Source organism: Dendropsophus ebraccatus, chromosome 1 (assembly GCF_027789765.1).
Source record: "Dendropsophus ebraccatus isolate aDenEbr1 chromosome 1, aDenEbr1.pat, whole genome shotgun sequence".
NCBI classification, from domain to species: Eukaryota; Metazoa; Chordata; class Amphibia; order Anura; family Hylidae; genus Dendropsophus; species Dendropsophus ebraccatus.
The window spans coordinates 207,997,714-208,025,668 of record NC_091454.1 but is presented as its reverse complement, the minus strand read 5'-3'; the positions used below and the strand labels follow the sequence as shown (position 1 = coordinate 208,025,668).

At 43.4% G+C, this 27,955-nt stretch overlaps 1 protein-coding gene across 1 annotated transcript; it reads left to right on the top strand.

The window, feature by feature from the left end:
• LOC138784247 (adhesion G protein-coupled receptor E3-like) lies at positions 1-27,955 on the top strand. Its single transcript, XM_069959762.1, has 20 exons — positions 1-67; positions 2,316-2,351; positions 6,130-6,309; positions 6,500-6,592; positions 7,436-7,567; positions 8,064-8,141; positions 11,776-11,898; positions 14,251-14,312; positions 15,635-15,715; positions 20,210-20,378; positions 20,537-20,647; positions 20,731-20,915; positions 21,080-21,247; positions 22,397-22,591; positions 23,141-23,376; positions 23,942-24,002; positions 24,093-24,184; positions 25,387-25,555; positions 25,671-25,772; positions 26,698-27,955. Exons 1-20 carry the CDS (start codon positions 37-39, stop codon positions 26,758-26,760), a joined length of 2,367 nt encoding a protein of 788 aa, XP_069815863.1. The 5' UTR covers positions 1-36; the 3' UTR covers positions 26,761-27,955.

The window sequence follows — 27,955 nt, the reverse complement described above, 5'->3', positions numbered from 1 at the left end:
TATTTATCTCTGCACTTCTCCACATCTCTGGTCACAATGCAGACCTCAGGCAGACTCCTGCTCTATGGTGAGTAGCTGAAACTTGTTGGGGTTGTGGTATTATTTTCTACTATAGTCGCACAGATTTATCAAGCTTATGGGGTGTAGAAAATATAGATCCTCAGGTTATAGAATCGGAATGAGGCCTGTTACTGGCTGGTGAGTCTATGGGATGAACTTTCACCCTAAGGCTATGGACTCCATACTTTGTACTGATAACATATATGGGTTTCCCTGCATCTAGGCTTCCCAGTATAGCCCACTCAGGGTCAGGTTACTCTTGGGTTCAGTGAGGACTGAACATTCGTAGAGCCTACTACAGTGATGGCTAACCTTGACACTCCAGCTGTTGCAAAACTACAATTGCCTAAACAACCCAAGATATGGCTATGGCTGCCCAGGTATCATGGGAATTGTAGTTTTACAACAGCTGGAGTGTCAAGGTTAGCCATCACCGGCCTACTAGCTTGGGGGCTTAGGGAATGGTCCTGGACCCAGGGTTTGCACTTTGCAGTATAAGGCTATGTTCACACTACGTATCTTTCCGGACGTAGTGTGAACCGCGGATATTCGCACGTAGGAGGTTGATGCGTTCGCTTGAAAGTATTCGATATACGCCTGCACAGTGCACACTACGTATGAACTTACGACCGGATCGTATACGGCGCCGTGAAAAATGAACACGACCATTGTTTGGAGACGGAAATGTTCCAACTCACGGCCGTGGATTACCATGCGGTCCCGTACGGAGTACTTATTTCAGCCAAATTGAACTTGATTTTTCGATCCAAAAGGTTCTGTGTGTTTTATTGGGCTGGGCGAAGATTTCCAAGTAAATGACCTGTTTCAGATCGCTACGAAACAAGCTAGGGAAGCATAACTGTACTACGGGCGTATGTTCACGGTTCGTACGCATCCGGCCGCATGTCGATTTTTCCCACGCCCGTAGTTCCAGCCGCACATGTACGGCGGCGTACGAAATGCGGCCGGAATCATACGCAGTGGGAACATAGCCTTATACATCTCCGTACATTTGTGTATAATTTATATAATATTTTTGTTTTTTGCACCTGGATGAGGGAAAGCTCGATGTAAAATAGCTGGATGTAGAAACCAGCTGCCATTTAAAGGGATAGTTTAGTAAAAAAAAAAAAGTCATTTAAATCAACTGGTGCCCAAAAAAAATCGGAGATTCGCAATTTACTTCTAAATAAAAAAAAAAAATCTCAGTTCTTCCAGTACTTATCAGCTGCTTCATGTCCTACCGGAAGTGATGTGTTCTTTCCAGTCTCTGCTGCCACATCTGTCCATGTCAGGAACTGTCCAGAGCAGTAACAAATCGCCATAAAAAGAACATTTCCTGCTCTCAAGACTGGAAAGAAAATACCACTTCCTGCAGGACATACAGCAGCTGATAAGTACTGGAAGACTTGAGATTTTTTTATTAGAAGTAACTTACAAATTTATGGCACCTGTTGATTTGACAGATTTATTTATTTATTTATTTATTTTTTTGCTGAACTACCCCTTTAACACCTTGTTGCTGCACGCATTTAGGTTTGCACACATAAGTTCAGCTTTTAAGAGGTTGTCCAGTGAAAATCTTTTTCTTTCAAATCAACTGGGTTCAGAAAGTTATATAGATTTGTAATTTACTTCTACTTAAAAAATCTCTAGTCTTCCCATACTTATCAGCTGCTGTATGCCCTGCAGGAAATGTTGTTTTCTTTCCAGTCTGACACAGTGCTCTCTGCTGCCACCTCTGTCCATGTCGGGCAGTGTCCAGAGCAGGAGCATATGCCCATAGAAAACTTATCCTGCTCTGGACAGTTCCTGACATGGACTAAGGTGTCAGACTGGAAAGAATATACCATTTCCTGCAGGACATACAGCAGCTGATAAGTATAGGAAGACTGGAGATTTTTAAATAGAAGTAAATTACAAATCTATATAACATCTATATTTCATCTCCACTTAGCCCCATAACATAAAACCCTATAGTGATCTAAGTTGCTTTCAGCATAACTATAAGGGGCTTGGATGTCGGTGCTGGGGCACCTCTAGGTAGTGTCACATTACACCACTGCAGGGTTGTTTTTTTAGCTAAAGACAGAATGTTTTCCTAAGAAATAGGAAATATAAAGGAAGGACGTTACTTCTCTTACTGACTATGGCTAAAAAAAACCTTAAAGCAAACACCACCCTACAGGACAAGATGTCTCAAGCTTACGTGTTACGACCAGAACCCCTCATGTGACAGGTTGTTTCTTCCTCAGGGCTCTGCTGGCTTTTGAGCTGCTGTACAGTGAGAGGTAAGTCACAGGGGAAAGAAAGGGTTAAAGTAATACTGATGGCGTACGCTGTGGGAGGGGCCAGATGGTAGAAACAGATATACAATGTAATAAAGGTTTTGGTGGGTTTATGATTTGAAAAACTGTCTAAGGGCCCTATTCCACCAGGCGATTATCGTTCAGATTATCGTTAAATCGTTTGAATCTAAACGACAATCGTTCGGTTGAAATGCAGTTAACGATTAACGATCGAACGAGAAATCGTTGACCTATTTTTATCGTTGCTCGTTCGCAAAACGTTCGCATTGAATAAGACGTCGTTCGGTCGTTCGCAGTAGATACGAGCGCAATAGCGAAGAAAAAACGGTCACAAATACGATCATAAGTAACGATTATCGTTCCATGGAAATGAGTGAACGTTTTCAGGTCTTTCGCAATAGCGGCCGTTTGAGATTGTTAATCGGTAACGATTATGCGAACGATAATCGTCCGGTGGAATAGGGCCCTAAGGATGGCAAGTCGGGAGGGGAGTATACTGGAGTGCCCCTATGATGTGTGTTGGGGGGGGGGGGGCGCATTAAGTAAAGATGTCACATATCCTTGTTGCTTACCGAATGGCGGTGGTCATGTGACACACGAGAGTCTTATTACTAATTACACACTTATTACACTCGGGGGTAATATAGATGCAGCGTCCTACTATGCGGTCCTGTGGGATAAGCATGTTGGTTGTGGGATATTTGCCTTGTTACTGATGTGTTGTTTTCTGTCATTTGCCTGTGATAATTCTGTGTTACACTGTGCTTTATACTTCACTATCTGGCTATGAGAGAGGGGCCCATACATTTGCACATTAGTACATTTCATTGCATTGGGGAATATTCTGGTTTTTGGAAAGAACCATTTATGGTGCGTTCACACCTACAGGATCTGCAGCTGATTTTCTGCAGCAGATTTCATTTAAATAACTGAACACAGCATCAAATCTGCTGCAGATCCTGTAGGTGTGAACGTACCCTTAGGGTATAAATATTCCTGCTGAAATACCTTCATACCTAATCCATCAATCCATCTGGAGGTATTGCCAGACAGGAGATATGGACACAGACAATAGGAATTTGTGAAGTTGCCAAGGGCCCCATGGCACATCTAGGACCATAAGGGTTTGCGTCAGAATCACCTAAAGACCTGCACCCCACAGTCGGCATTGCAGCTCCGCTTCAGTGAGTACAGTTATTCAGCATAAATCCACTTGGAGCCAACCAGTCAGCACACATCTGTGAAGATTCCTAAGACTAGTACGCTTACCTAGAAGGGAGCATATTGTTTTGGTGACCCCCACATTCAATTCCTTGTTTACATAAGAGGCTCCGCCTAACCTCAGCCATCATTTTCTCTGATAGCTTATCAGTAACTGTGCCACCAATTGTTGTGGGAGATTAAAGGGGTAATCAATCAATCATAAACATAGTTTTTACACTTATGCTGCGTTTACACGGAACGATTATCGTGCAAATTCGCACGATAACGATCGAATTCGAACGATAATCGGCTCGGGTAAACGCAGCGAACGATCAAGCGGCAAGCGATAAATCGTTCATTTTGATCTTTGACCATGTTCTCAAATCGTCGTTGATCGTTCGCAAAAAAAATTGTAGATCGATCCGTGTAAATAGTCGTTCACCGATTTACCCTATGTGTGAGATAGGCTTAGGCGATCGCAAAACGAATTTTCCGTACAATATATTGTACCGTCTAAACACTGATCGTTATGAAAACACATCGTTACTTCGACATTGTTAATCGTACGATATGTTTGAATTTCCCGCTGTTTGCAGGTCCCTGAAGCTCCAGTTGGTGTTTTCATTTTTTCTTTACTTCCTGGTTTGGGGTTTCCCATGATGCACTTTGTCTCCTGTGATGTCTAACTGACTCTGTAAAACTGTTAGATGGCTTACAGCTTGTTCAGCCAATCAGAGCTGAGCAACCTGAGTCCTCTGGCAAAGGGAGGTTGGCCTAACAGGGCTTAGACCCGCCTCCCTCTTGATGAAGTCATTGTCACAAAATGGCTGCCACAGAGCAGCCTTGGGTCAACAGTCATTAGGTAAGAATGAGTTTACTTCGCTTCCTGGTGGGGGGGGGGGAGATAGAGAAGGGGGCAGATAGGTGATTGAAGCATATTACAAAGTTATATAACTTTTTAATGTGTTTCAATTACTGGGAAAAAGCTTTTCGCTGGAGTACCCCTTTAATTTTCCAAAATAAAAAAATCTGTCACCTCTTACTCCACTCTGCCACTGGCTGACTTTATCTGCCCCGTTATATGTCTTCTGCCTAGAGGCCAAGTGTAAATGTGGTAAGGTAGAGGAGTGATATAGAGGAGGGGGATATATACAGTGGGGATGAGGGGTAATATATAGGCAGGGTATATATGTAGTAAGGTAGAGGAGTGATATAGAGGAAGGGGATACATACAATGGGGATTAGGGGTGATATATAAGCAGTGTACTAATGTAGTAAGGTAGTGGAGTGATATAGAGGAGGGGGATACATACAGTGGGGATTAGGGGTGATATATAGGCAGTGTACTAATGTAGTAAGGTAGAGGAGTGATATAGAGGAAGGGGATACATATAGTGGGGATGAGGGGTAATATATAGGCAGTGTATGAATATAGGGAGGTAGAGGAGTGATATAGAGGAAGGGGATACATAAAGTGGGGATGAATGATAATATATAGGCAGTGTATATATGTAGGGAGGTAGAGGAGTGATATAGAGGAAGGGGATACATACAATGGGGATTAGGGGTGATATATAGGCAGTGTACTAATGTAGTAAGGTAGAGGAGTGATATAGAGGAAGGGGATACATATAGTGGGGATGAGGGGTAATATATAGGCAGTGTATGAATATAGGGAGGTAGAGGAGTGATATAGAGGAAGGGGATACATAAAGTGGGGATGAATGATAATATATAGGCAGTGTATATATGTAGGGAGGTAGAGGAGTGATATAGAGGAAGGGGATACATACAATGGGGATTAGGGGTGATATATAGGCAGTGTACTAATGTAGTAAGGTAGTGGAGTGATATAGAGGAGGGGGATATATACAGTGGGGATGAGGGATAATATATAGGCAGTGTACTAATGTAGTAAGGTAGTGGAGTGATATAGAGGAAGGGGATACATATAGTGGGGATGAGGGGTAATATATAGGCAGTGTACTAATGTAGTAAGGTAGTGGAGTGATATAGAGGAAGGGGATACATATAGTGGGGATGAGGGGTAATATATAGGCAGTGTATGAATATAGTGAGGTAGAAGAGTGATATAGAGGAAGGGGATACATACAATGGGGATTAGGGGTGATATATAGGCAGTGTATGAATATAGTGAGGTAGAGGAGTTATATAGTGGAAGGAGGTACATACAGCGGTAATAAGGGATAATATATAGGTAGTGTATACCTATAGGGAGGTAGAGGAGTGATATAGAGGAAGGGGATACATAAAGTGGGGATGAATGATAATATATAGGCAGTGTATATATGTAGGGAGGTAGAGGAGTGATATAGAGGAAGGGGATACATACAATGGGGATTAGAAGCCACATATGGATACAATATGCTCTAGAGGATTATTATAGAGAGAGAGCATATAAATACAATGATGGAGAGAGGTTACATACTATCAGTGGATGTATGTTGGATATAATACCATTACTGTATATATAGATAACACTATCCTGTATCTTGTACAATTATATTATATTGAATATTGATTCTCTTTACTATAGGAATTCGTATAATTCCCAATGAGGCCATTCATTTCACAAAGTGTAATCCATTTCTGAATCAATGTCCGGCTAATTCCACCTGTGAGGAAACAAACCATGGCGACTACTGCGCATGTCACAGCACCCACTATAATGACAAGGACAAGCTGACCATCACATACCCGGGGGGAGAGTGTCTCGGTAATGTGCACAGACTATTCCTTGTATTATTTTATACAATATAGAATCTACGATAAGGCGCTACCATGTGCCATGTAATTTGATGGGGCCGATGGGCTATTGGGCACCCTTTGGCCTCAGGGCCTGAGCTCATGGCTAATTCTGTCACGTTTCCCATACTTTTGACTGATCTATATGTTTTATCCTCCAGAATTTTGTGAGAAAGAAGGAAAACCGTTCCCATGTTCCTGTAAAGCTGGATATATTAGTAAGCAGAACGAAAAGGGACTCTATGTATGTACAGGTAAGAAGCCAGCCACAGGGTCACAGTAGGTTTGGGCTCAGTAAGGTTGGCCACATCGGTCTATAAAAACCTTGGAACAAGTAATCATCACATTCAGTTAAAGGGGCCCCGTCATTTGAAAAAAAAAACTTTATACACAATTTAGACTGCTCACTACAGGTTTGTCATGGCTTTAATGCTGCCACTTTTACTGCCTTTAAGGCCGTGCACAAAGACAGTGCAGGATCTCCTCCTCTGAGTGTGCAAACAACATAGACAATAGGCCCCGCCCACCAACTCTGGGAGACCTGAGGATTACAGGTTTAGCCTTCAGAGCAGAAATCTACAGAAAAATGCCACATATAGGATATATGATTGGGCCAGATAAAAGCCTCTCCTGCAAAAAAAAAAAAAAGATATTAAATGTGTTAAAAGATGAGATGGAGGCCTTGATTTACCTTTCAGGAAGAGTGTGGATCATATTTAGAAGGCAGACTGTCTTGGCTTGCAGGTACAAAGCCCAGGCTCTCAGAGGCTTTCTCTCCATCTTGTGCACATAGCACATGATAAGCCCCACCTCCAACTCCTCTGTTATGTCTTGTTTTGTCTGTTACTAGAGACAGATCGCAGGAAAGGGAGACACCTAGTGGCCACATCTTTAAGGCTTTTTCTGAAATAAGTAGACATTTTTGATAAAGGAAGAGATTTACCAGTTTATAATGATAGTAACCATCTAAATAAAGAATTGTGTGGATTTACCCTGAATGCTAGATCAGTATGTAACTTAGTATCCTCTGGCACATTGTCCCACGCCAATTCCTCTAAACAGCGCATGTTTCCTTTTTATTGTCATTTTTAATGCAGATAAATGTACAGATGACTCGGACTGTCCCACTGGAGCCACCTGTACGGCAAGTTTCTGCTACTGTAAGGAGTGCAGACAACAGCAAGGAAACTCCTGCGTTACTCTGGTGAAATTCAATGAAGTATGTGGAGGTAAGTATAATGCTCTAATAGAAGATCACGGGGTTTCCTGGGATTTTCAGTTGATGGCCTTAGTAGGATAGCACAGCCGAGTCTCGGAACGTGGTACTAGCCGGATATCCCTCCCCTGTTCCCAGACTCTTAATTGAGGCTCCGATGACTCTTTTGCATATGAATACTCAGTGCCGTTCTGACTAGTGTTAAGCGAACTTGACAAAAGTTCAGGTTCTGCAATGTTTGTCCGAACGTGAACATTCAGCACCTGGAGAAGTTGGATGACACCCTAAGGAGTCCTGAAAAACATGGAAACAACTATAACCTATAGCCTTAGGGCTGCATCCAACTTTTCCAAATGTCGGAATCACTGACCTTTGCACAAACATTGCCGAACCCAAACTTTTGGCAAGTACGCACTACTATAAGCGTGTATTTTCATTGTGAATTCGGTGATCAACTTGTTGAGAAGACTTACTTTCCTCAGATTACATTCATATTTCTTTTCCATCAGTCCCGACTACCACAAAAAGACCTTCGCTGACATCACATGTGACCATACGAAGCACAGCAGCAACCACACCACAACCAGGTGAGTATCTCATAAGAGTCATCACCCCGATGGGAGACATTTCCATTGTTTCCCTCTGTGTCAATCAGATAAGTATGATGCCAGGTACAAGGTGGCTTCATGTTTCTTGAATTCGTAGAAATGCAATGTTTCATTTTAAATATTTGATTTCTGCTGACACTTGGGGCACATACTATGGAAGGTAGTTGATGAGGAAATAGTCTTACAGTGCCACTATTAGGCTTGTGGGCATTGCCTGATATTGCAGCTCAACCCCACTCTTGTAAGCAAGGTATACCGATTTGTAAATGATTGTTTTTTTCCCCTTAAATCTCAAGTATTAAAGTACTTATCTGCTGTATGTGTGCGCCCGCGTGGGCGTTCGACCGGTCACTCGCCAGATGGTGATGTGTGACGCCTCTACTGTGATGGTTGGTCAGAATATAGCTCAGCCTGTAGTTGTACTGTCGTGACGCCAGTGCGAGTATGGGAGCACATCTGCTTTTATTTTAGTGAGGCTGGCTATATCCTTTCCCCTATGGTTGGAGACCTGCCGGGTTGTGAGGGGGTCCCTTGGGCACTTATCACGGGGGTCCAGAGTGTAGTTGTGACCCACCCGGACTATTGGTACCGCCACCCACAGAAAGGGGAGATGACCCAAGGATGTGGTATCTACTATGTAGGTGCTGAAACAATAATCACTGAGTCCTGTTACCATAAATAGATCTTCTTTACTGTGCGAACACTTTATACAATAGTTGACCATAGACTGTAGACGTGACTGAACAGAATTTGTGCTGAGAGCCGTAGAGTAGAATAGCTGAACTGACTTAGTTGTGCGCTGAGAAGCAGAGTGAGCTGAGAACAGTAGAGAGGAGTTTGTGCTTCAAGTTTAGAGCAGTGAGAGGAGTTTGTACTGAGAGTCCAGAACAGGGGAGAGGAGGTTCGTTGTGAGAGTCCCAACCCAATCTAGAAGTGTGCTCTGCCGGAACTTTACTGAAGACTTGAAAGTAGAAGTATATATGTGCCCTTTGTTGTCGTGTACCACTTGTTTGCCCCACAGTGTCAGGTGACCCGTCCTATAAGGTGACACAAGCCCTAGACCTTGTTGTCTGAGTTGAGCAGAGTGGTCAGGATTTCCTGGTTACACCAGCACTGTGAGATAGAGTTTGTAGGCTTCTAGCATCTTTGCTCTAACCGGATCAGTTCCTCTTGTTATCAGGATACTGTCCTGCACTTTTAGACGTGTTCTCAGCATGGGTTGGGGTCTTCACTAACTTGTCCTCTCCTGAGTAGTTTAACACAACATAGCGTGTAGAAGTGCTGCTTTTGAGAAACTGGTGACTGCGTCTCCCATGTGCGTCTATCCACTACCACCGACTAGACTACACTGAACACACTGACTAGGTGTGGGGACCTGGCAAAGCCAGGGCTCAGCTGGACTACAGCAGGGACTGTCCTATCTTGCGTCCTCTCTCCACCAAGACTTAGGTAAAACTCACTAAGTGTGGGTGTGTACTTCCTCTCCCCATGTGACAACTTCCTACAAAAGGTGCAATGTCCCCTTTGAGTGGTGGAGAAGAAAGTTTAAATAGAAAGGAGCATAGAGATAGGTAGAGAAGAAAAGAAGGCTCTCATTGGTGCACAGATTATAACAAACAATAACCCCTTAGTTACTACAGCTGTGCAATATACAAGTACAGTTACATACAGTAGCGACATCTTGCGGTAAAACTTAGGTACTACTTCATTACCACTTAAAGTACAAACATTTGCAAGAGGTGTAAAATACTAGTAACACCCATGGTGGGACACCACATATGCCCTGTAGGAAGTGGTGTATTCTCTCCAGTCTGCCACACTGCTCTCTGTTGCCACCTCTGTTTCTGCCAGGAACTGTCCAGAGCAGGAGAGGTTTTCTATGGGGATTTGCTACTGCTCTGGACAGTACCTGACATGGACAGAGGTGGCAGCAGAGAGAACTGTGTCAGACTGAACAGAATACATCACTTCCTGCAAGACATACAGCAGCTGATATGTACTGGAAGACTGGAGATGTTTAAATAGAAGTAAATTATAAATCTGTATAACTGTATCTACGGAGTACCTCTTAATGTAGCTGTATGATGACATTGTAATGGCATTGTGCTGTGCATTGTGTGTACAATAGCAGCGTGTATATAATATTTGTAAAGACTTTACAATTTTAAAAGAAGGACATAAAAAAGTATAGATTTTATGGTTTTATAGTGTTTACTATGCTGTATAGTTATATTTTTTTTCCTGTGGGTCAGCGCAACGTCAAATGTAGCTAAATTGATTGAGTTTTCTTTTTTTTTTTTTATATATAATTTATTACAAAATAGCACTAAAAAAAACCCCCCAAAAACAAAACAGCAATCACTTCTTTTTGTGTTGTTATATTCTTAGAGCCATCCTTTTTATATCTTTCCGTGTAAGTGTTTTTGTTTTGTTTTTTTGGAGGATGAATTGCTTTTTTCTTTGATACCATTTTGGGGTTTATATGATTTTTTAATTACTTTTTATTATTCAGCTTTGCGATTTAGAAAACTTCACAACTTTATAGCGCAGGTTGTTGTGGTCGCAGTAATACTAAATATATAGTGTCACTTTTAATTATTTTATTTTTTTACTATTATTATATTTTTTTTTTACATTCTTCCTAACAGTAATACATTGCAGTGCTTCTGTCTTGCAGTCCTGTCAGTGTAGCGCCTTCATTAGGTCCCAGATTGCCATAACAATTTGCCATCCCTCCACAATAAAGCTGGGGTCTTACACTTGTGCTGTAGCCACAGTGTAAGAGGTTAAAGGGGTATTTTCTTCAAAATCAATCAATATTTAAAATGTATATAGATTTCTAATTTACTTCTATTTCTGCTGTATGTCCTGCAGGAAGTGGTGTATCCTTTCCAGTATGCCACAGTGCTCTCTGCTGCCACCTCTGTCCATGAGAGGAACTGTGCAGAGCAGTAGCAAATCCCCATAGGAAAAACCTCTTCTGCTCTGGACAGTTCCTGTCAAGGACAGAGGTGGCAGCAGAGAGCACTGTGTCAGACTGGAAAGAATACACCACTTCCTGCAGGACAAACAGTAGCTGATAAGTATGGAAAGACTTGAGATTTTTAAATAAAAGTAAATTACAAATCTATATAAGTTGATTTGAAAGGATTTTTTTTTCCACTAGAGTACCCCTTTAAATTCCCAGGGGTTTATGTATAATTTATAAAGGAAATGTATATATAATCACAAGCAATGTGAAGGGTTTAGCTAGAAATTTCCATAAAAACGAATTATAGGATAGGAACTAGGGATGGCCCGAATCTGCTTCGGTTCGGGTTCGTATGAACCCGAACGCTCTGCATCAGATTCCCGCTGTCTGCCCGCTCCGTACAGCAGGTGGATACACCAGAAGGACTACCTAGAAAACTGGGATACAGTCTATGGTTATGGCTGTATCCCAGTTTTCCAGGCGGTCCTCCCGCTGTATCCACCCTCTCCACGGAGCGGGCAGACAGCGGGAATCATTACAGAGAGTTCGGGTTCGTAGGAACCCGAACCGAAGCAGGTTCGGACCATCCCTAATAGGAACACATAATTGTTTAAGCTCTTATTAAAACTTCTTCCTTATCAGTCCTGAGTTCAACAGCAGCCACTACAGAACCCCACCACATCCCATTCACATCATCAACTGAAGCCGTATTAGTAACATCACACAAAACCTCAGAGGAACCAGAATCTCCGACGACGCAACCAGGTGGGCACATCCAAAGACTTATGGACCCAATGTCACATGTTCATTCTTGCAATATCACACCCATCCTTAAAATGTGGTCTCTCATCCCATCCTCTATGTGCAGGTATCACCCCATCGTAGCCTTTCGGCTCGGAACCCCTTCAACAACATGTCTACCATGAACTGTCCTCCTATCTCTTGTCTAACACACTTTTTGACCTGCTTCAATCTGGCTTCTGCCTCCACAGCTCTCTTGAAACCATGCTAACTAAAGTGGTCACTGCTCTACTAACTGGTAAAGCCTTATCCTAATACCTTGTGCTCCTCCTTCTGGACCTGGCCTCACAGACTCGGCCATCTACTGAATCCTCACCAATGGTGAGGAGCAAACTTGAGGTTCTTCCAAACTCAAACGCCCAACATTTGACTCCTGCTGGATGAAGTTGGGTGCTGCCCTAGGGAGTCCTGGAAAACATCATGGAGGAAACAGGAATTGATAATCTTTCCTCCATCTCGTTCAATCTCTATCAACCGATCAATTTCAAGTAGAGATGAGCGAACCTGGAGCATGCTCGAGTCGATCCAAACCCGAACTTTCAGCATTTGATTAGCGGTGGCTGCTGAAGTTGGATAAAGCCCTAAGGCTATGTGGAAAACATGGATATAGTCATTGGCTGTATCCATGTCTTCCAGACAACCTTAGAGCTTTATCCAAGTTCAGCAGCCCCAGCTAATCAAATGCCGAACGTTCAGGTTTGGTTCGACTTGAACCCGAACCCGGTTCGCTCATCTCTAATTACAAGTCCTTGGCTTGGTTCACACACATTGTCTTTTTTTGGCCATTTGATGTCTGTCTTTTTTAGATGTCCATCATTTTGAGGCCAAATAACGTCCGTTATTTTGATATCACAGTCGTCATTACAAGATAATGGACGCTATTTGGCCTGAAACAGATGAACGTCCACAAAGACGGACATCAAATAGCCAAAAAATGTGTGAACCTAGCCCTTACCAGCAGATACTACCTCCACCCCAAACATTTCTATAAATCCCCTTCTTTCTCGACTTTGACTCAATTTATTGTACTTGTTTTTATGCTATGTGGATGTATTTTAACAACTTATCCTATTTACAGTGTCCTGGAACTAATGGCTTTGTACAATAATAATACTAATGAATTCTTCCGTTCATTACAATTCCAAGTGCAAGGTGGCTTCATGATTTCTGGCATTTTCTTAGAATTCATAGACTAATTTTTTTATGGTAATTTGTGGGTCTATTGGAAGAACCCATTGACCAATGTTGTACATCAACCTCTACCAGCAATAAAATAGAAAAATCTATCATACAACGCGCACGGCAGAATATATATAACTTCCTGTCTTATCTCTACTTCCATTCTCTCTCACAAGAAGACCTGGAAAAAAACATCTTCCTCCTGCCCTACCTTTTTTTAAATCTTTATTCTACAATCTGATTTCTATTCTTTTTTTTTTTGCAATTGTAATGATGCATGTAGTATTCTTATCTGTTCAGATATACAATGACAATAGCTATTTTACTTTCAAATTTTCAGCCATGGTTCCCTAGAGGTTTCCTCCACAGGGGATTTTCATCTCCTGAGGGCTTGATAATGACATTTTGTTGAGGATAATTTTGTAGTTCCAAGTTATATGATTTACAAGTTTGCAAAAATTTTTAAATAAACAGATTAAATACACGACATATTTTATTTACTGACAAAACCAGAAAAATTCTACAGCAACCTCCAAGTGCAGGACTTACTGTACATACTCTCTTTGCAGTACACACAATAAAAACCTGATCTAAAGATTTTTTTTTTTAGCAGGGTGTTGATTTGTTCCCCATTGCCTGTGCTCGGTGCAGGTCCAGCCGACCAGCCGTGGGAAAGTGGACGGGGCTTTATTTAAGACCAACGTACTCGTATGCTCTCTTTATAAATGTCTTCCATAGGATATTAAATAAATAACCATTTTTGCTGGTCAAATTAATGTTCATGACAGATATTTGTGAACATTTTGTGCAAACAATGGACGTTATTTTTTGTTGTTCACGCACTTTTTTTAATTTACCATCCTTACTATTAAATTCAATGGACCTTCAAAAAAGAACCACACCCAAAAGGGCCTGAACTAGAGTAAGGTAACAGCAACCGTCAGTGTAATGAGGGCCGCCCAAAACATGAACCTTGACGAACCCTGCAAGATTATATCTGATAGTTGAGATGGGAATATCCATTTAAATGTATAAATCTTATCCAGTAAGTAGTTAACTGCATCTAACTTGAAGCTGGTATATAGGCTGATTGACGCCCTTTACTATTATCCTTTACTGTATGTTCTTTCTTCACAGACAATGACAAATGTCAAATTAAATCCAGAACTGAGCAGGAGTGTGAAAACCATACTAACAAGGTATGTAAGGCTACTAAGTACAAGTAAAAGTATATTCACATACATATGTAGACGTATGTGTCTCCATGGCTACAGACTACAAACTAATCCTATGTAGTCTGATCCTGTGTTATTCTCTTTACTCTGTCCTGCTACAGTTTTAAACATTAGGATAGGTGCACACTTTCTGACGCGGATTCCGCAGCTCGCAGGTTCATTCTTTGGATGGATGGCAGAATCAGACTTCATTCTGTGCACGCGACGCGCGTGGCTGCCAGAGTCCGCAAGCGTGTGTGAGTTGCGGAATCTGGGTTTTCCGTTGTGATTCCGTAGTGTGCACGTACCCTTACAATAGGGTACTATAACAATAAATGTTTTCTTTTAGATCAACTGGTGTCAGAAAGTTATATAGATTTGTAATTTACATCTATTTCAAAATCTTCCAGTACTTATCAGCTGCCGTACGTCCTGCAGGAAATAGAGTATTCTTTCCTGTTTGACACAGTGCTCTCTGTTGGTGACAGGAACTGTCCAGAACAGTAGCAAATGCCCATAGAAAACCTCTCCTGCTTTGGACAGTTCCTGTCACAGACATGATTGAGGGAGAGGTGATAACGTTGACCCTTTAAGCCAACCCCCATGCACTTACTCCAATAAGACACTCACACTAAGGTTGTGGAAGAAAAGGCCATGGCTTCTTTATTCACAAATGAACAAAAACTGGTATAAAACAGTATATATAAATTATATAAATATACACCTGCAGCGATGGCAAAAATACTACCAAACTACCGTTAAAGTGGTTGTCCAGCAAAAATCTTTTTCTTTCGAATCAACTGGTTTTAGAATGTTACATAGATTTATAATTTATTTCTAGTTAAAAATCTTAAGTCTTCCAGTACTTATCAGCTACTGTATGTCCTGCAGGAAATGTTGTTTTCTTTTCAGTCCAACACAGTGCTCTCTGCTGCCACCTCTGTCCGAGACAGGAACTGTCCAGAGCAGCAACTAATCCCCAGAGCAGCAACTAAACTAATGGACAGGAGGTTGTAGGAGGGTGTCACTTTAAGGCCCCGTTCCCACTGAGCAAAACTAGCGGAATTCCGCGGCGGAATTGTCCGCCACGGAACGCCGTTAGCCTCCCGCTCATAATGGGAGTCTATGGGAGGCGCGCGCTCCTGCTCTCCCCACGCTGAAGAATGAACATGTTCATTCTTCAGCGCGCTAGTTTTGCTCAGTGGGAACGGGGCCTAAGACATGGTAGATGTGTAACGTACATGGTAGACTAATAGATGGCAATTACTGTCAATGCATTTAAGACCCTCTGGTTCATCTTCCCATAGGATACAGTGTGCATGTTCCTGAAATCCATTGTGAATATTAAGGAAGAAGCCTGTAAGAGCAATATCACTAATACCGTCAAGGTAGGTAAAGAAGTGATAAAATGTGAAACATCCTTATTTTCCCTGCTTGTTTTTCCATGGCTGAGGGGTATCTTGGTGCCAATTCAGATTTTGTAGCAAGGTTACCACCTACCATGTGCCAAAACTAATACTAAGGTCTGTTTTGCAGCTTTCGGGCTATTAGGCCCCCTCTAGCACAAGGGCTAAGGCATACCTCACAACTTTTGCAAAGAGCAAAGAGGGACATGTGCGCCGTGGTCCCCATAGCCACGCCCCCATAGCGACCTCCATAGCCAAGCCCCCATAGCAACCCTCCATAGCCACGCCCCCATAGCGACCCTCCATAGCCACGCCCCCATAGCAACCCTCCATAGCCACTCCCCTACAGTCACCACATGCTGCTGACTGAATAGTGCCCTATACAGTATCCAATCCCCCCCAAAATGCCCTATATAGTATCCAATCCCCCCAATAGTGCCACACATAGTATCCAATGCCCCATATAGTGCCCCACACAGTATCCAAAGCCCCATATAGTGCCCCACATAGTAGCCAATGCCCCCATATAGTGCCCCACATAGTAGCCAATCCCCCCATATAGTGCCCCACATAGTATCCAATGCCCCATATAGTGCCCCACATAGCAGCCAATGCCCCCATATAGTGCCCCACATAGTAGCCAATCCGCATATAGTGCCCCACATAGTAGCCAATGCCCCCATATAGTGCCCCACATAGTAGCCAATCCCCATATAGTGCCCACATAGTAGCCAATTTCCCATATAGCGCCCCACATAGTAGCCAATCCCCCCCATATAGTGCCACACATAGTAGCCAATCCCCATATAGTGCCTCACATAGTAGCCAATCCCCCATATAGTGCCCCACATAGTAGCCAATCCCCCATATAGTGCCCCACATAGTAGCCAATCCCCCCATATAGTGCCCCACATAGTAGCCAATCCCTCCATATATGCCCCACATAGTAGCCAATCCCCCCATATAGTGCCCCATATAGTAGCCAATCCCCCATATAGTGCCCCACGTAGTAGCAAATCCCTCCATATATGCCCCACATAGTAGCCAATCCCCCCATATAGTGCCCCACATAGTAGCCAATGCCCCCAAATATGCCCCACATACCTCTCAACTTTTGCAAAGAGCAAAGAGGGACATGTGCGCCGCGGTCCCCATAGCCACGCCCCCATAGTGACCTCCATAGCCACGCCCCCATAGCAACCCTCCGTAGCCACGCCCCCATAGCGACCCTCCATAGCCACACCCACATAGCAACTCTCCATAGCCACTCCCCTGCAGTCACCACATGCTGCTGACTGAATAGTGCCCTATACAGTATCCAATCCCCCCAAAAATGACCTATATAGTATCCAATCCCCCATTATAGTGCCCCACATAGTATCCAATCCCCCACATAGTATCCAATGCCCCATATAGTGCCCCACACAGTATCCAAAGCCCCATATAGGGCCCCACATAGTAGCCAATGCCCCCATATAGTGCCCCACATAGTAGCCAATCCCCCATATAGTGCCCCATATAGTATCCAATGCCCCATATAGTGCTCCACATAGCAGCCAATGCCCCCATATAGTGCCCCACATAGTAGCCAATCCGCATATAGTGCCCCACATAGTAGCCAATGCCCCCATATAGTGCCCCACATAGTAGCCAATCCCCATATAGTGCCCACATAGTAGCCTATTCCCCATATAGCGCTCCACATAGTAGCCAATCCCCCCATATAGTGCCCCACATAGTAGCCAATCCCCCCATATAGTGCCCCACATAGTAGCCAATCCCCATATAGTGCCCCACATAGTATCCAATCCCCCCATATAGTGCCTCACATAGTAGCCAATCCCCCATATAGTGCCCCACATAGTAGCCAATCCCCCCATATAGTGCCCCACATAGTAGCCAATCCCCCCATATAGTGCCCCACATAGTAGCCAATCCCTCCATATATGCCCCACATAGTAGCCAATCCCTCCATATAGTGCCCCACATAGTAGCCAATCCCCCATATAGTGCCCCACATAGTAGCCAATCCCTCCATATATGCCCCACATAGTAGCCAATCCCCCCATATAGTGCCCCACATAGTAGCCAATGCCCCCAAATATGCCCCACATACCTCCCAACTTTTGCAAAGAGCAAAGAGGGACATGTGCGCCGCGGTCCCCATAGCGACCTCCATAGCCACGCCCCCATAGTGACCCTCCATAGCCACTCCCCTACAGTCACCACATGCTGCTGACTGAATAGTGCCCTATACAGTATCCAATCCCCCCAAAAATGCCCTATATAGTATCCAATCCCCCATTATAGTGCCCCACATAGTATCCAATCCCCCCAATAGTGCCACACATAGTATCCAATCCCCCATATAGTACCCCACATAGTAGCCAATGCCCCCATATAGTGCCCCACATAGTAGCCAATGCCCCCATATAGTGCCCCACATAGCAGCCAATGCCCCCATATAGTGCCCCACATAGTAGCCAATCCCCATTTAGTGCCCCACATAGTAGCCAATGCCCCTATATAGTGCCCCACATAGTAGCCAATCCCCATATAGTGCCCACATAGTAGCCAATTCCCCATATAGCGCCCCACATAGTAGCCAATCCCCCATATAGTGCCACACATAGTAGCCAATCCCCCCATATAGTGCCCCACATAGTAGCCAATCCCCCCATATAGTGCCCCACATAGTAGCCAATCCCCCCATATAGTGCCCCACATAGTAGCCAATCCCCCCATATAGTGCCCCACATAGTAGCCAATCCCCCCATATAGTGCCCCACATAGTAGCCAATCCCTCCATATATGCCCCACATAGTAGCCAATCCCCCCATATAGTGCCCCACATAGTAGCCAATCCCCCCATATAGTGCCCCACATAGTATCCAATCCCTCCATATATGCCCCACATAGTAGCCAATCCCCCCATATAGTGCCCCACATAGTAGCCAATGCCCCCAAATATGCCCCACATAGTAGCCAATGCCCCCATATAATGCCCCACATAGTAGCCAATGCCCCCATATAGTAGCCAATCCCCCCATATAGTGCCCCACATAGTAGCCAATCCCCCCATTTGTGTGGCCCCACGGAAAAAAACAATAAACCAGTAACTCACCTGTCCGCCGGTCCCAGCAGCTCCTGCAGCCTCTATCATGAATTACTTCCGGTACAGTCAGTGTCTCTGTACCCCGCTGCCGGCCCCGGAGGATGACGGGAGTGCGCGCTCTGCCGGGAGAGGAGCTGCTGGGACCGGCGGACAGGTGAGTTACTGGTTTATTGTTTTTTTCCGTGGGGCCACGTAATACGGGACACTGGGTGCCATCCCGGGACCGCGGGACAGCACCCCGAAAACGGGACTGTCCCGCAGAATCCGGGACAGTTGGGAGGTATGGCTAAGGTGCTGCTGCCTCACTGCTAGGCCCTATTACACAAAGCGATTATCGGTCGTATTTGGCCGATTACGGACTTTTCCCCCGATAATCATAGACTCTTAGCAAAACTTGTTGCTGGGGCTTGTCGGTTTGAATGACAAGGATCAGACTACACACAGGATTTGTTTGTAGTCTGTAACCATACAGACAGATCTTCATAAAAAAAAATCCTATATGCTAAAGGCTAGGAAATATTTAAGCAACACTAGTTTTAAGAATATTCATTCCTCATCCTAGTGCTGTCCGATTATAAGAATTCAACTTAATAAAATAAATTATAGTCTTTATTTTTTATTTTTTTAACCAACTGAAAATGAATATAATTGTTTTACTGGACAATTTATGTAGGGTGGATGAACATCAAATAGACCATTAATATGGATGTGAATCACCCTAGGTAGATTGTACAACAAGCAGACTGATCTCTTGGGACTTCAACAATACAGCCAGTATACAGTACTAGGATTCATGGGGCCCCAGAGCAAACAACTGTATGGGGTCCCCCAACTCCTCAACATATTCACCTGGCTTGACGCGGTGGTGCTGTCCCCCTTCGGATGAGGATGGCTTTCAAACACTGTGCCCTGGGGTGGGGGGCAGCAGTCCGGAGTTCCAGCTGGTGGGGGCAGCTCTGAGACACTTGGGGGGGTGCAAGTTAAAGGGGTGCAGGCTGCTTTAAGACAGTCTGTCTGTGTGGGGGGTGGGGGTCTGCAGGCTGCCCTGTGTCCCCGTAGGCGTCTCTCATCTCAGACAGTGTGTCCGGGGTGAGGGAAGAGAGCGGGCGAGGTGAGCGGGGGGCATTGGTGTGGGTTGCTCTGAGTCCCTGCGGACAGCTCTCAGACAGTGTGTTGGAGGGGACTGTCAGTGTTGTAGCACCAAAAAGACAGGCCATGCTTTGTCAGGGGGCCCGGGCCCAATAACAGCCGCGTGGTCTGCCTCCATGGTAGCTACTCCACCGGTACCACCATTGTTGGTGTAGTTGTTTTTTTTCTTGGCATTGAGTTAGTTATATAACGTTCTATATTTCCTCGTCTAGAAGGTGGCATCTCAGATTACTGACCTTCTCAATCAAACTTCCTTGGAAACGCTCAACCTCCCGAACCTCCAAAAAGTTGTTGTTGGAGTAATAGAGAATGTGGAAACCTCTCTACTGGCATCTTTCTCTACAGACCCCAGAAATGAACAAATAAACTCCTCTGAAATAGGTGAGTAGGAGTTCTTTTGAGCATGACCCCCCCCATACTAGTATGTAAGTCTAATGGCTGAACGGACATCTGGAGCTTTTTCTCGGGTATCCTGGAAGATCTGGTTATCAGAATACTCCTAGATAATCATGTCTGGTCCTCTTTTCTATCTCCTATAGAGGCTGAAATGAAGACTTCTCATGACTATTGTGATGAAGGCTCTTCCATTATCCTAACAGTCAACGACAACACAATGGAAGTGCCGTGTTCACTTGTCCACTCCGTAGGTGGTGAGTGTAGACTGCACTGTACCGACTATACACTTATATTGTTTGATGGGATGCTTATACTATACTATTCATGTGTTTATCAGGTGGCGCCATGTTTATCTCATACAGAGGTCTAAACTCCAGGTTAAATGGCAGTATTCTTGCCGCTCTTGGGGATTCTGATAATACAGCAACAGAAATGATGTCCCCGATGGTTGGTGGAGCCATCATTGGTGACAATACAGAGAACCTGGACCCTCCTGTTACCTTCTCATTGAAACATCTGATGGTCAGTACAAGGACTTACCACCATTATAACCCATAGTAACTCAATGGACTGAACCAATGAGGGTCTACATGGAAATATTAAAGAATTTTCGTGATCATTATTATTCATAATTGTGAGCTATAAAATAACCCTGTGTATCTGTCCACATCTATTATCACACATAGGCCGTAAAACCCTTTCACGATGTACGGTGCGTGTTCTGGGACACAAAAAATGACGTTTGGTCTACACGCGGATGTACAAAAAAGACATCAGCGCAAGAGAACACGACAATTTGCGTCTGCACACATCTCTCCACCTTTGCTCTCCTCATGGCACCCACAGAAATCCAGGTGATGTAACTATAATGGCTGCCCCATTACCTGTATATTCTTATTTAGTAGTATTTAAGCTGCTTATGGACACCATACATTCTAGACAGGTACACCTGTCCAATGATTGCCGAGTACAGTGCCGTCTTCAGTAGTCCCATAGACCTTGAATGGAGTGACAGCGCACATAGTCAACCGCTACTCCATTCACATGGCAACTCAAGATCCCGTTTTTGATCTCAGCACTCAGACCCCAACCAATCAGTCACTTGTCACATATTCCGTGGTGTTTAGTTTCTGTCTTTTGTCTTTTTAAATACAAACCCTTTAAGAATTGCTTTTGGACAGACCCACCAGCTTGACCACTTCTGACATTCTAGGACAACGGGAAGAATACAACCAAAGTAGAAACAAGTTTCTTCCAAATCCCATCAGCACCAAAGTTTTCACCAGTGCCCCTGCTGCGAGGCAGGATAGCGTTGGCTACTAGTAGAGACCCAGGTTGCAAATGCAGACTCAGATCACAGATTAAGGCCACGACCACCTGTCTGGATTTACATGTAGAGCCATACACTTCTACATGAATCCAGGCAGGAGATTACTTAAAGGTAATCTGTCACTAGGTTTATGCTGCCTTAAAAGAGGGCAGCAAATATTAGTGAAATGAACTGCTGAACAGATCAGTGTATTATTTATATCAGTTCTTGCCACACCCCTCCCCCGCCTTCCAGCTGTTAATTGACAGTTGACTGCCTATATACAGCATGAATAAATAACTACCAATCAAGAACTGGTGGGCGGAGTTTTCAGCTTCTCATGAATATCCAGGACTACTGAGCTCATGCACATAATGGACAGGACTACTTATTGTCCATGTTATTCAGGAGGAGATCTCGGGACCAGCTGCACAGAACTTTGTAAGTGATACATCATTCTGTTCAGCTTCTCTGTCACTAGTTTATGCTATCCTGAGATAGGACAGCAGAAACCTACTGACAGAGTCTCTTTAAGTCTTTGTAAGAAACCAGTCCTAATAACTACAACCCCCCCCCCCAGGGTACTGTTCTATAGAAAACCAGAATTTTCAAAGCACCTGATGTACAATTCTGTATGACTTCTAATATAGTCTTACACTGTCACTGTAAGCCCTTATTGTTTTCTCTACTACAGGAGGACACTGGCTTGAGACTGATCTCCATCATTGGCCTCAGTATATCTCTCGTCTGCTTGCTTCTCTCTTTCCTCACCTTCTCCCTCTGTCGGTCTCTGAGAAGCGCCCACACCTCTATTCTAATGGTTCTTTGCGGATGTCTCTTCCTGGGCCAACTTCTTGTTTTGGTGGGGCTTGAACAAACCTCGAATAAGGTAACTATGCTTATCACTATTCTAGAATTATAAAGTACTATGGATCTTCCATAACCAATGGGGGCGTCTCTTTTCTTTTCTTCAAGTTTCTGTAAGACTTCAGTCCATTAATATAAATAAATAATATAAAGATATACATTTTTGTGATAACATTCTAAATAACTTATCATTTAAAATTTGCTCCTTCTAGGTTTAGGAGTCCAGTGGGTGGTCCTGCATACAGAGGTGGTTTTCAATCACCATGTGGGACTGCCCACTGGACTCCAAAACCTAGAATGAACAGAAGTTTAAATATATTCTTAATTTTGCTGAATGTTTTCCCACAAAATATGCAGTGTATCTACTTGACACATTTTGCTCTACAACATTCTACCTCCAGTTATGTTACATTTGTAATAGGACCAATTCCCATTAGGTTCTAGGAAAGTTATGCGCACATCATATGACCTTAAACAGCCCGAGATCTTAGTCCTCACACCCTTTTGACAGCTAGACTGCTTATAACCTGATATCACAGCCTGATTTAACTCTTCCCTATCTGTATCTCAGATCCTGTGTTCGGTGATTGCCGGCAGTCTACAGCTCATCTTCCTCTGTGCATTCTGCTGGATGTCTCTGGAAAGTTTCCTTCTCTTCTTGACCGTCCGAAACTTGCAGGCTTTAAATTTTATGAAGTCTCAGCGCTCTTATTTCCCATATCTCTGTCTGATTGGGTTTGGAATTCCTGTCATTATAATGGTTATATCAGCATCACTATATCCACATGTCTACGGCGGAGAGACACAGTAAGTTCCAGCACTAACTATGGGGAAATTTAGATTCTTTAGTTGGCAGTTGGGAACTGATCAGTCGGACAATACCCGAGGCCTGAAATGCCCCCAAGTACCCACAAAATTTTTCTTTGGGGTCAATAACTTAACTAGTGTCATAGGTACCATGGAGGCAGACCATGCAGCTGCTATGGTGCCCATGTGGCATGGAGACCCAAACCCTTCAAGGCAGAGCGTAGGGCTTGGGATGTAAGAGCCTCCCTGAGCGCCACCAGGGAAGGGGGTGTAAAAAGCCACTCTGAGCACCCCCTGGGGAGGGGGTTGACACTAGGATTCATAGGGCCCATACTGTTTCTGGGGCCCCTTGAATCCTAGTTACGCCCCTGAACTTAACACTCAACTGTTGCATGGGCATGGTCACTAGCCCAATCTCAAAAGTCCAAGATGGTCTAAGTCTACCAACGAGACATGATAGAGAATGTTTTGTGAGCTCCCATCTTTTCTGTTTCTCCTTCCAATTTATAGAAGAAAGAATTCATAAAAAGAAGACCAGTTGGTTAACTTTTCTTTTTGCCTTTAGTTGTTGGCTCAAAGTTAGTCACGTCTGGAGTTTCCTCGGTCCGGTCTGCATGTTCATCTCTGTGAGTATATAGTATCAGTCTCAGCAACTCCCTTCTTTTCTATTATAATCTTGGTAACTCATTTCCTCTTCTCCATAATTCTTTTATTAGGTTAATTTCACTCTCTTGGTCCTCACATTCTGTCTCCTGAAGAAGAAGTTGGCCTCTCTAAACTCCAATGTCTCCACCTTGAAACATACCCGGTGAGCCCAAAACAGAAACAGAAACACTGGACATCAGTCAGTAGTCAATAATGTACAGTTTAGGTTCACATTTGCTTAAAGGGGTTCTCTTTGGACGAATCCTATTTGTTAGACAATAAGGTGATACAGGTGATCCCCAGCGATCAACTGTATTCAACTGAAAGAATACAGTGACATGGCAGGGCTTCACGTTCCGCACTAGCGTGTCATTACACCACCTCGAATCGCTACGGCACATACACAATTGAAGAAAAACTAGAGTTGGAGACCAGAGATCCGTCCTGAGAACGGTACAAGAATCCAGAAGGGGGCAGAGAATACCACAACAGAGGCGGCGCAGGCCTAGGGAACAAATGCTCTAGGCCCCACCTCATTGACTCTGCTACTGAGGATAAAAGATCATTTTTAACCTGATAGCACCAGCAGTATTTTAGAAAATACCTTCCGGAAGGACTTCACCTCATCTAAAGAACGCTACCAGTAGTTTGGGGGGTGGGTCAGTGGGTACAGGTTTGCTTTAAACTCCCGAATACCTAATAGTTACATTAGATTGAGTCATAAGATTTTGTGAGCAGTTGCCACTAGCGACCAATCAGATTCCAGCTCTTAGGTTTCCAATGTCCTTTTGAAAATGAAAGTAGCAATCTGATTGGTTACTATGGACAATGGCTCCGCTGTACCTTACCATTTAGGACTAGAGAGGTACACAGGAATTCCGACCAGTCCAGAGAGTCACGGCTCGATGTGTCCGACAATCACATGGCTGCCTTCTCTGTGAGAGTTTAGATGGCCTGAGATACACACAACTTCCTGTTTTCTGCCTCTTTGGAAAAAAAAGAGTCAGAAAACAGGAAGTGCTGTGTTTTCTGATGCCTAAAATTACAAACTGTGATGGTGGCTGATAACAGAGAACAATATGTCAAGCTAGGGAGGTACTTTTACAAAAACCTTCCTGGACACCTGATTTGGGAGGAAAACATTGAGGCATTCTGATACCTATAGAGGACAGTAGGACATACAACTGACAGAAAATAGACCTTACCCATTAATTTTTATAATATTGATATAGATCTTTTTTTTTCTCTTTACTATTTTTTAGTATAGAAATGATATTCTATTGCTACATGGAAACACTACTGAAATGTTTCATGATTACTTCATGAAATATGCAATGACATACTATAATCTTTACTTTCCTGCAGCCTCCTGGCATTCAAGGCCTTGTCCCAGCTCCTCATACTGGGCTGTACATGGATTATCGGCCTCTTTCAGTTCGGATCTGGTTCCATTGTTGCGTCTTACATCTTCACCATCTGCAACAGTCTCCAAGGAGTCTACATCTTCATTGTCCATTGTCTGCTCAACCGCCAGGTCATGTGACTTCCATCGCCCATAATTTCCCCCCGATTCTCTGTTATGATCCCAGTCTGATTCTCTCAGTGTCGGATTCTGATGATATCTCTGATTGTTTGACTTTTACTTACAGGTATGGGAAGAATACAGCAGAGGATTCCGCAGATTTTCTAAGAAGCCTACATCAGAAACTCTATCTGGTAGTACTGTGCCCATGACTCTAAAGACAGTAAGTGTTAGTATCGTCTGGCGTATAGTAGTATCATTTCCAGCTATGTCATTAGAGTTGCAAAGCTTTCCACACAAAATGGGTCACTTTTTTTTTTTAAACCATTTTTTTTTTGTCAATTACTAGAACATATTCCCTTTCCATCAAAGTTTTACAAATTTTATTCAAATAATCTTTAGTTGTATGTTTTTTTACTGTACCATGATAACATCACCAACAGATTTCCCACATAGTGTTGAGTTGTCTTGTTTGGGGGCATTCACATGTTCTGTGGTTTCCAAGGACTGGATCCAGCTTTTCAGAGCACCCGGAGCAGAGTACAAAGGCAGCTGGCTGACAAGCCAACCGCTGAGCCTAGCGAAGCGCTTCACTAGTACTGTAAATTCACTCAGCCCTAATCAGTATGATGCCGGGAGCTCAGAAACTGTTTAAGTCTTCTGTATTTTGTATCTGTTGTATCTGTACAGTAGCGCAAAGATTTAAACTGTTTCGGAGCTTCCGATATCATCATGGTTCATGATGCTGAGAACTCTATTCTGTAGCATATTGTCCATATTTCCGAACTGTACACGGAATGTGGGAGTGCCCCCTTACAGTTGGAAGTAAAAGTCACCAATATCTAATTAAGTTAACAACGCACAAACGGTTGTATCATTCCTTTTTTTTTTTTTTTTTGAGCCCATTGAGTAAACATCAATAGTGCAGGGAATAAACGTACAGTAATTACCTTTTCTCCCTGCACTGTGGATGTTTACATAATGTGCTCAGTAAAAGACATGAACAGTACAATGGTTCCGGTGTTATTAGTTTAGTTAGATTGTGTTCGTCTCTATCAATGAGATCACATTTTATTAGAAACCAACACAGAAATCCCTTATACATTACTGTAGTTATCCAGATCACCCAGTAATATGTTGTCATACATTCACAGAGTCAAGTCTCAGAGGCAGGAAGAGAAGATGGTCTGGGCAACCTGAAGAACCAAAAATGCTGAAAATGATTGGACTCCTCATCATTCTGTCCCTGTACACATACACATGATACCCTCCAGTACAGCAATGTATGAAATATATGAAGACATTAAGGCACCTAGAACAAATAACTGTGGTTCTGAGGACATTAAAAAATTGTATTCATCCCAGTTGGCATCAAGTGGATGAAGACAGTCAAAGAGAAGCAGTGAGTCTTAGAGACACTTAAAGGGGTAGTTCTCAAAAAATGTTTTGTTTTAAATCAACTGGTCCCAGCAAGTGCCAGGGATTTGTAATTTACCTCTATTTAAAAATCTCCAGTCTTCCAGTAATTATCAGCTACTGTATGTTCTGCAGGAAGTGGTGTTGGGATTTTTTAACAGAAATAAATTACAAATCTTACAAATTTCTAGGACCAGTTGATTTACAAGAAATCGTCGTAAAGATGAGATATACTTGTCCACAGCTCAATATACCCATATAAAATCATTATTTATTCCACACAGTGACCCGCTAAACCGCCCCCCCCCCCCCCAAATCATGGCTTACGTTTTTTTTTCCATGGACACTAGAAAGTCAAGGAGTTTCTGTCCTCCATCTGTACTGAACATGTGCACGAGCACTTTTAATCTTTATTATCTTTGTACACACAGGGATGATCAATAATATCTGATAATTTATAAATATCCAATAAGTAATAGACCTGCATGTCACCCAAATCACCTATAAATGGGGTTGTCTTCTGCACATTATTGTGTCAGGGCCTGGGCCTCCTGAAGGATCCTCTGGTACCCTGATGGGCTCTGCTATCAAATAATTTAAAGAGTAAAAAAAAATTTTGACTTTTGTCAGAGGGACACGTCAAAAGTTTTGATCGGTCATCGATCAAGAGAACGAGTCAGGACAAGTTTGTTATGTGACATGGACGACCTCATAATGTAAGTCTATGGGGCCCACTAGGTCGAAAGTGAACGCATGCAGACTGCTCCCGTGTCTTTCTCCTGATCGGCCGCTGTCTGACCGCTCAGACCCCAAACAGTCAAAACGTTTGACATGTCTCGCACTTTACACGTTGCATTTCCTGTATCTGACTATGTAATATAAACTTCAACGGATGCTGGTTGGAATTCATCTTTTTCCAAGTCTACCTCTGGCCTACATTGGGATAGTAGGCCTTCAAGTGCATCCATCCAGACTATGGGGGAGACTTATCAAACA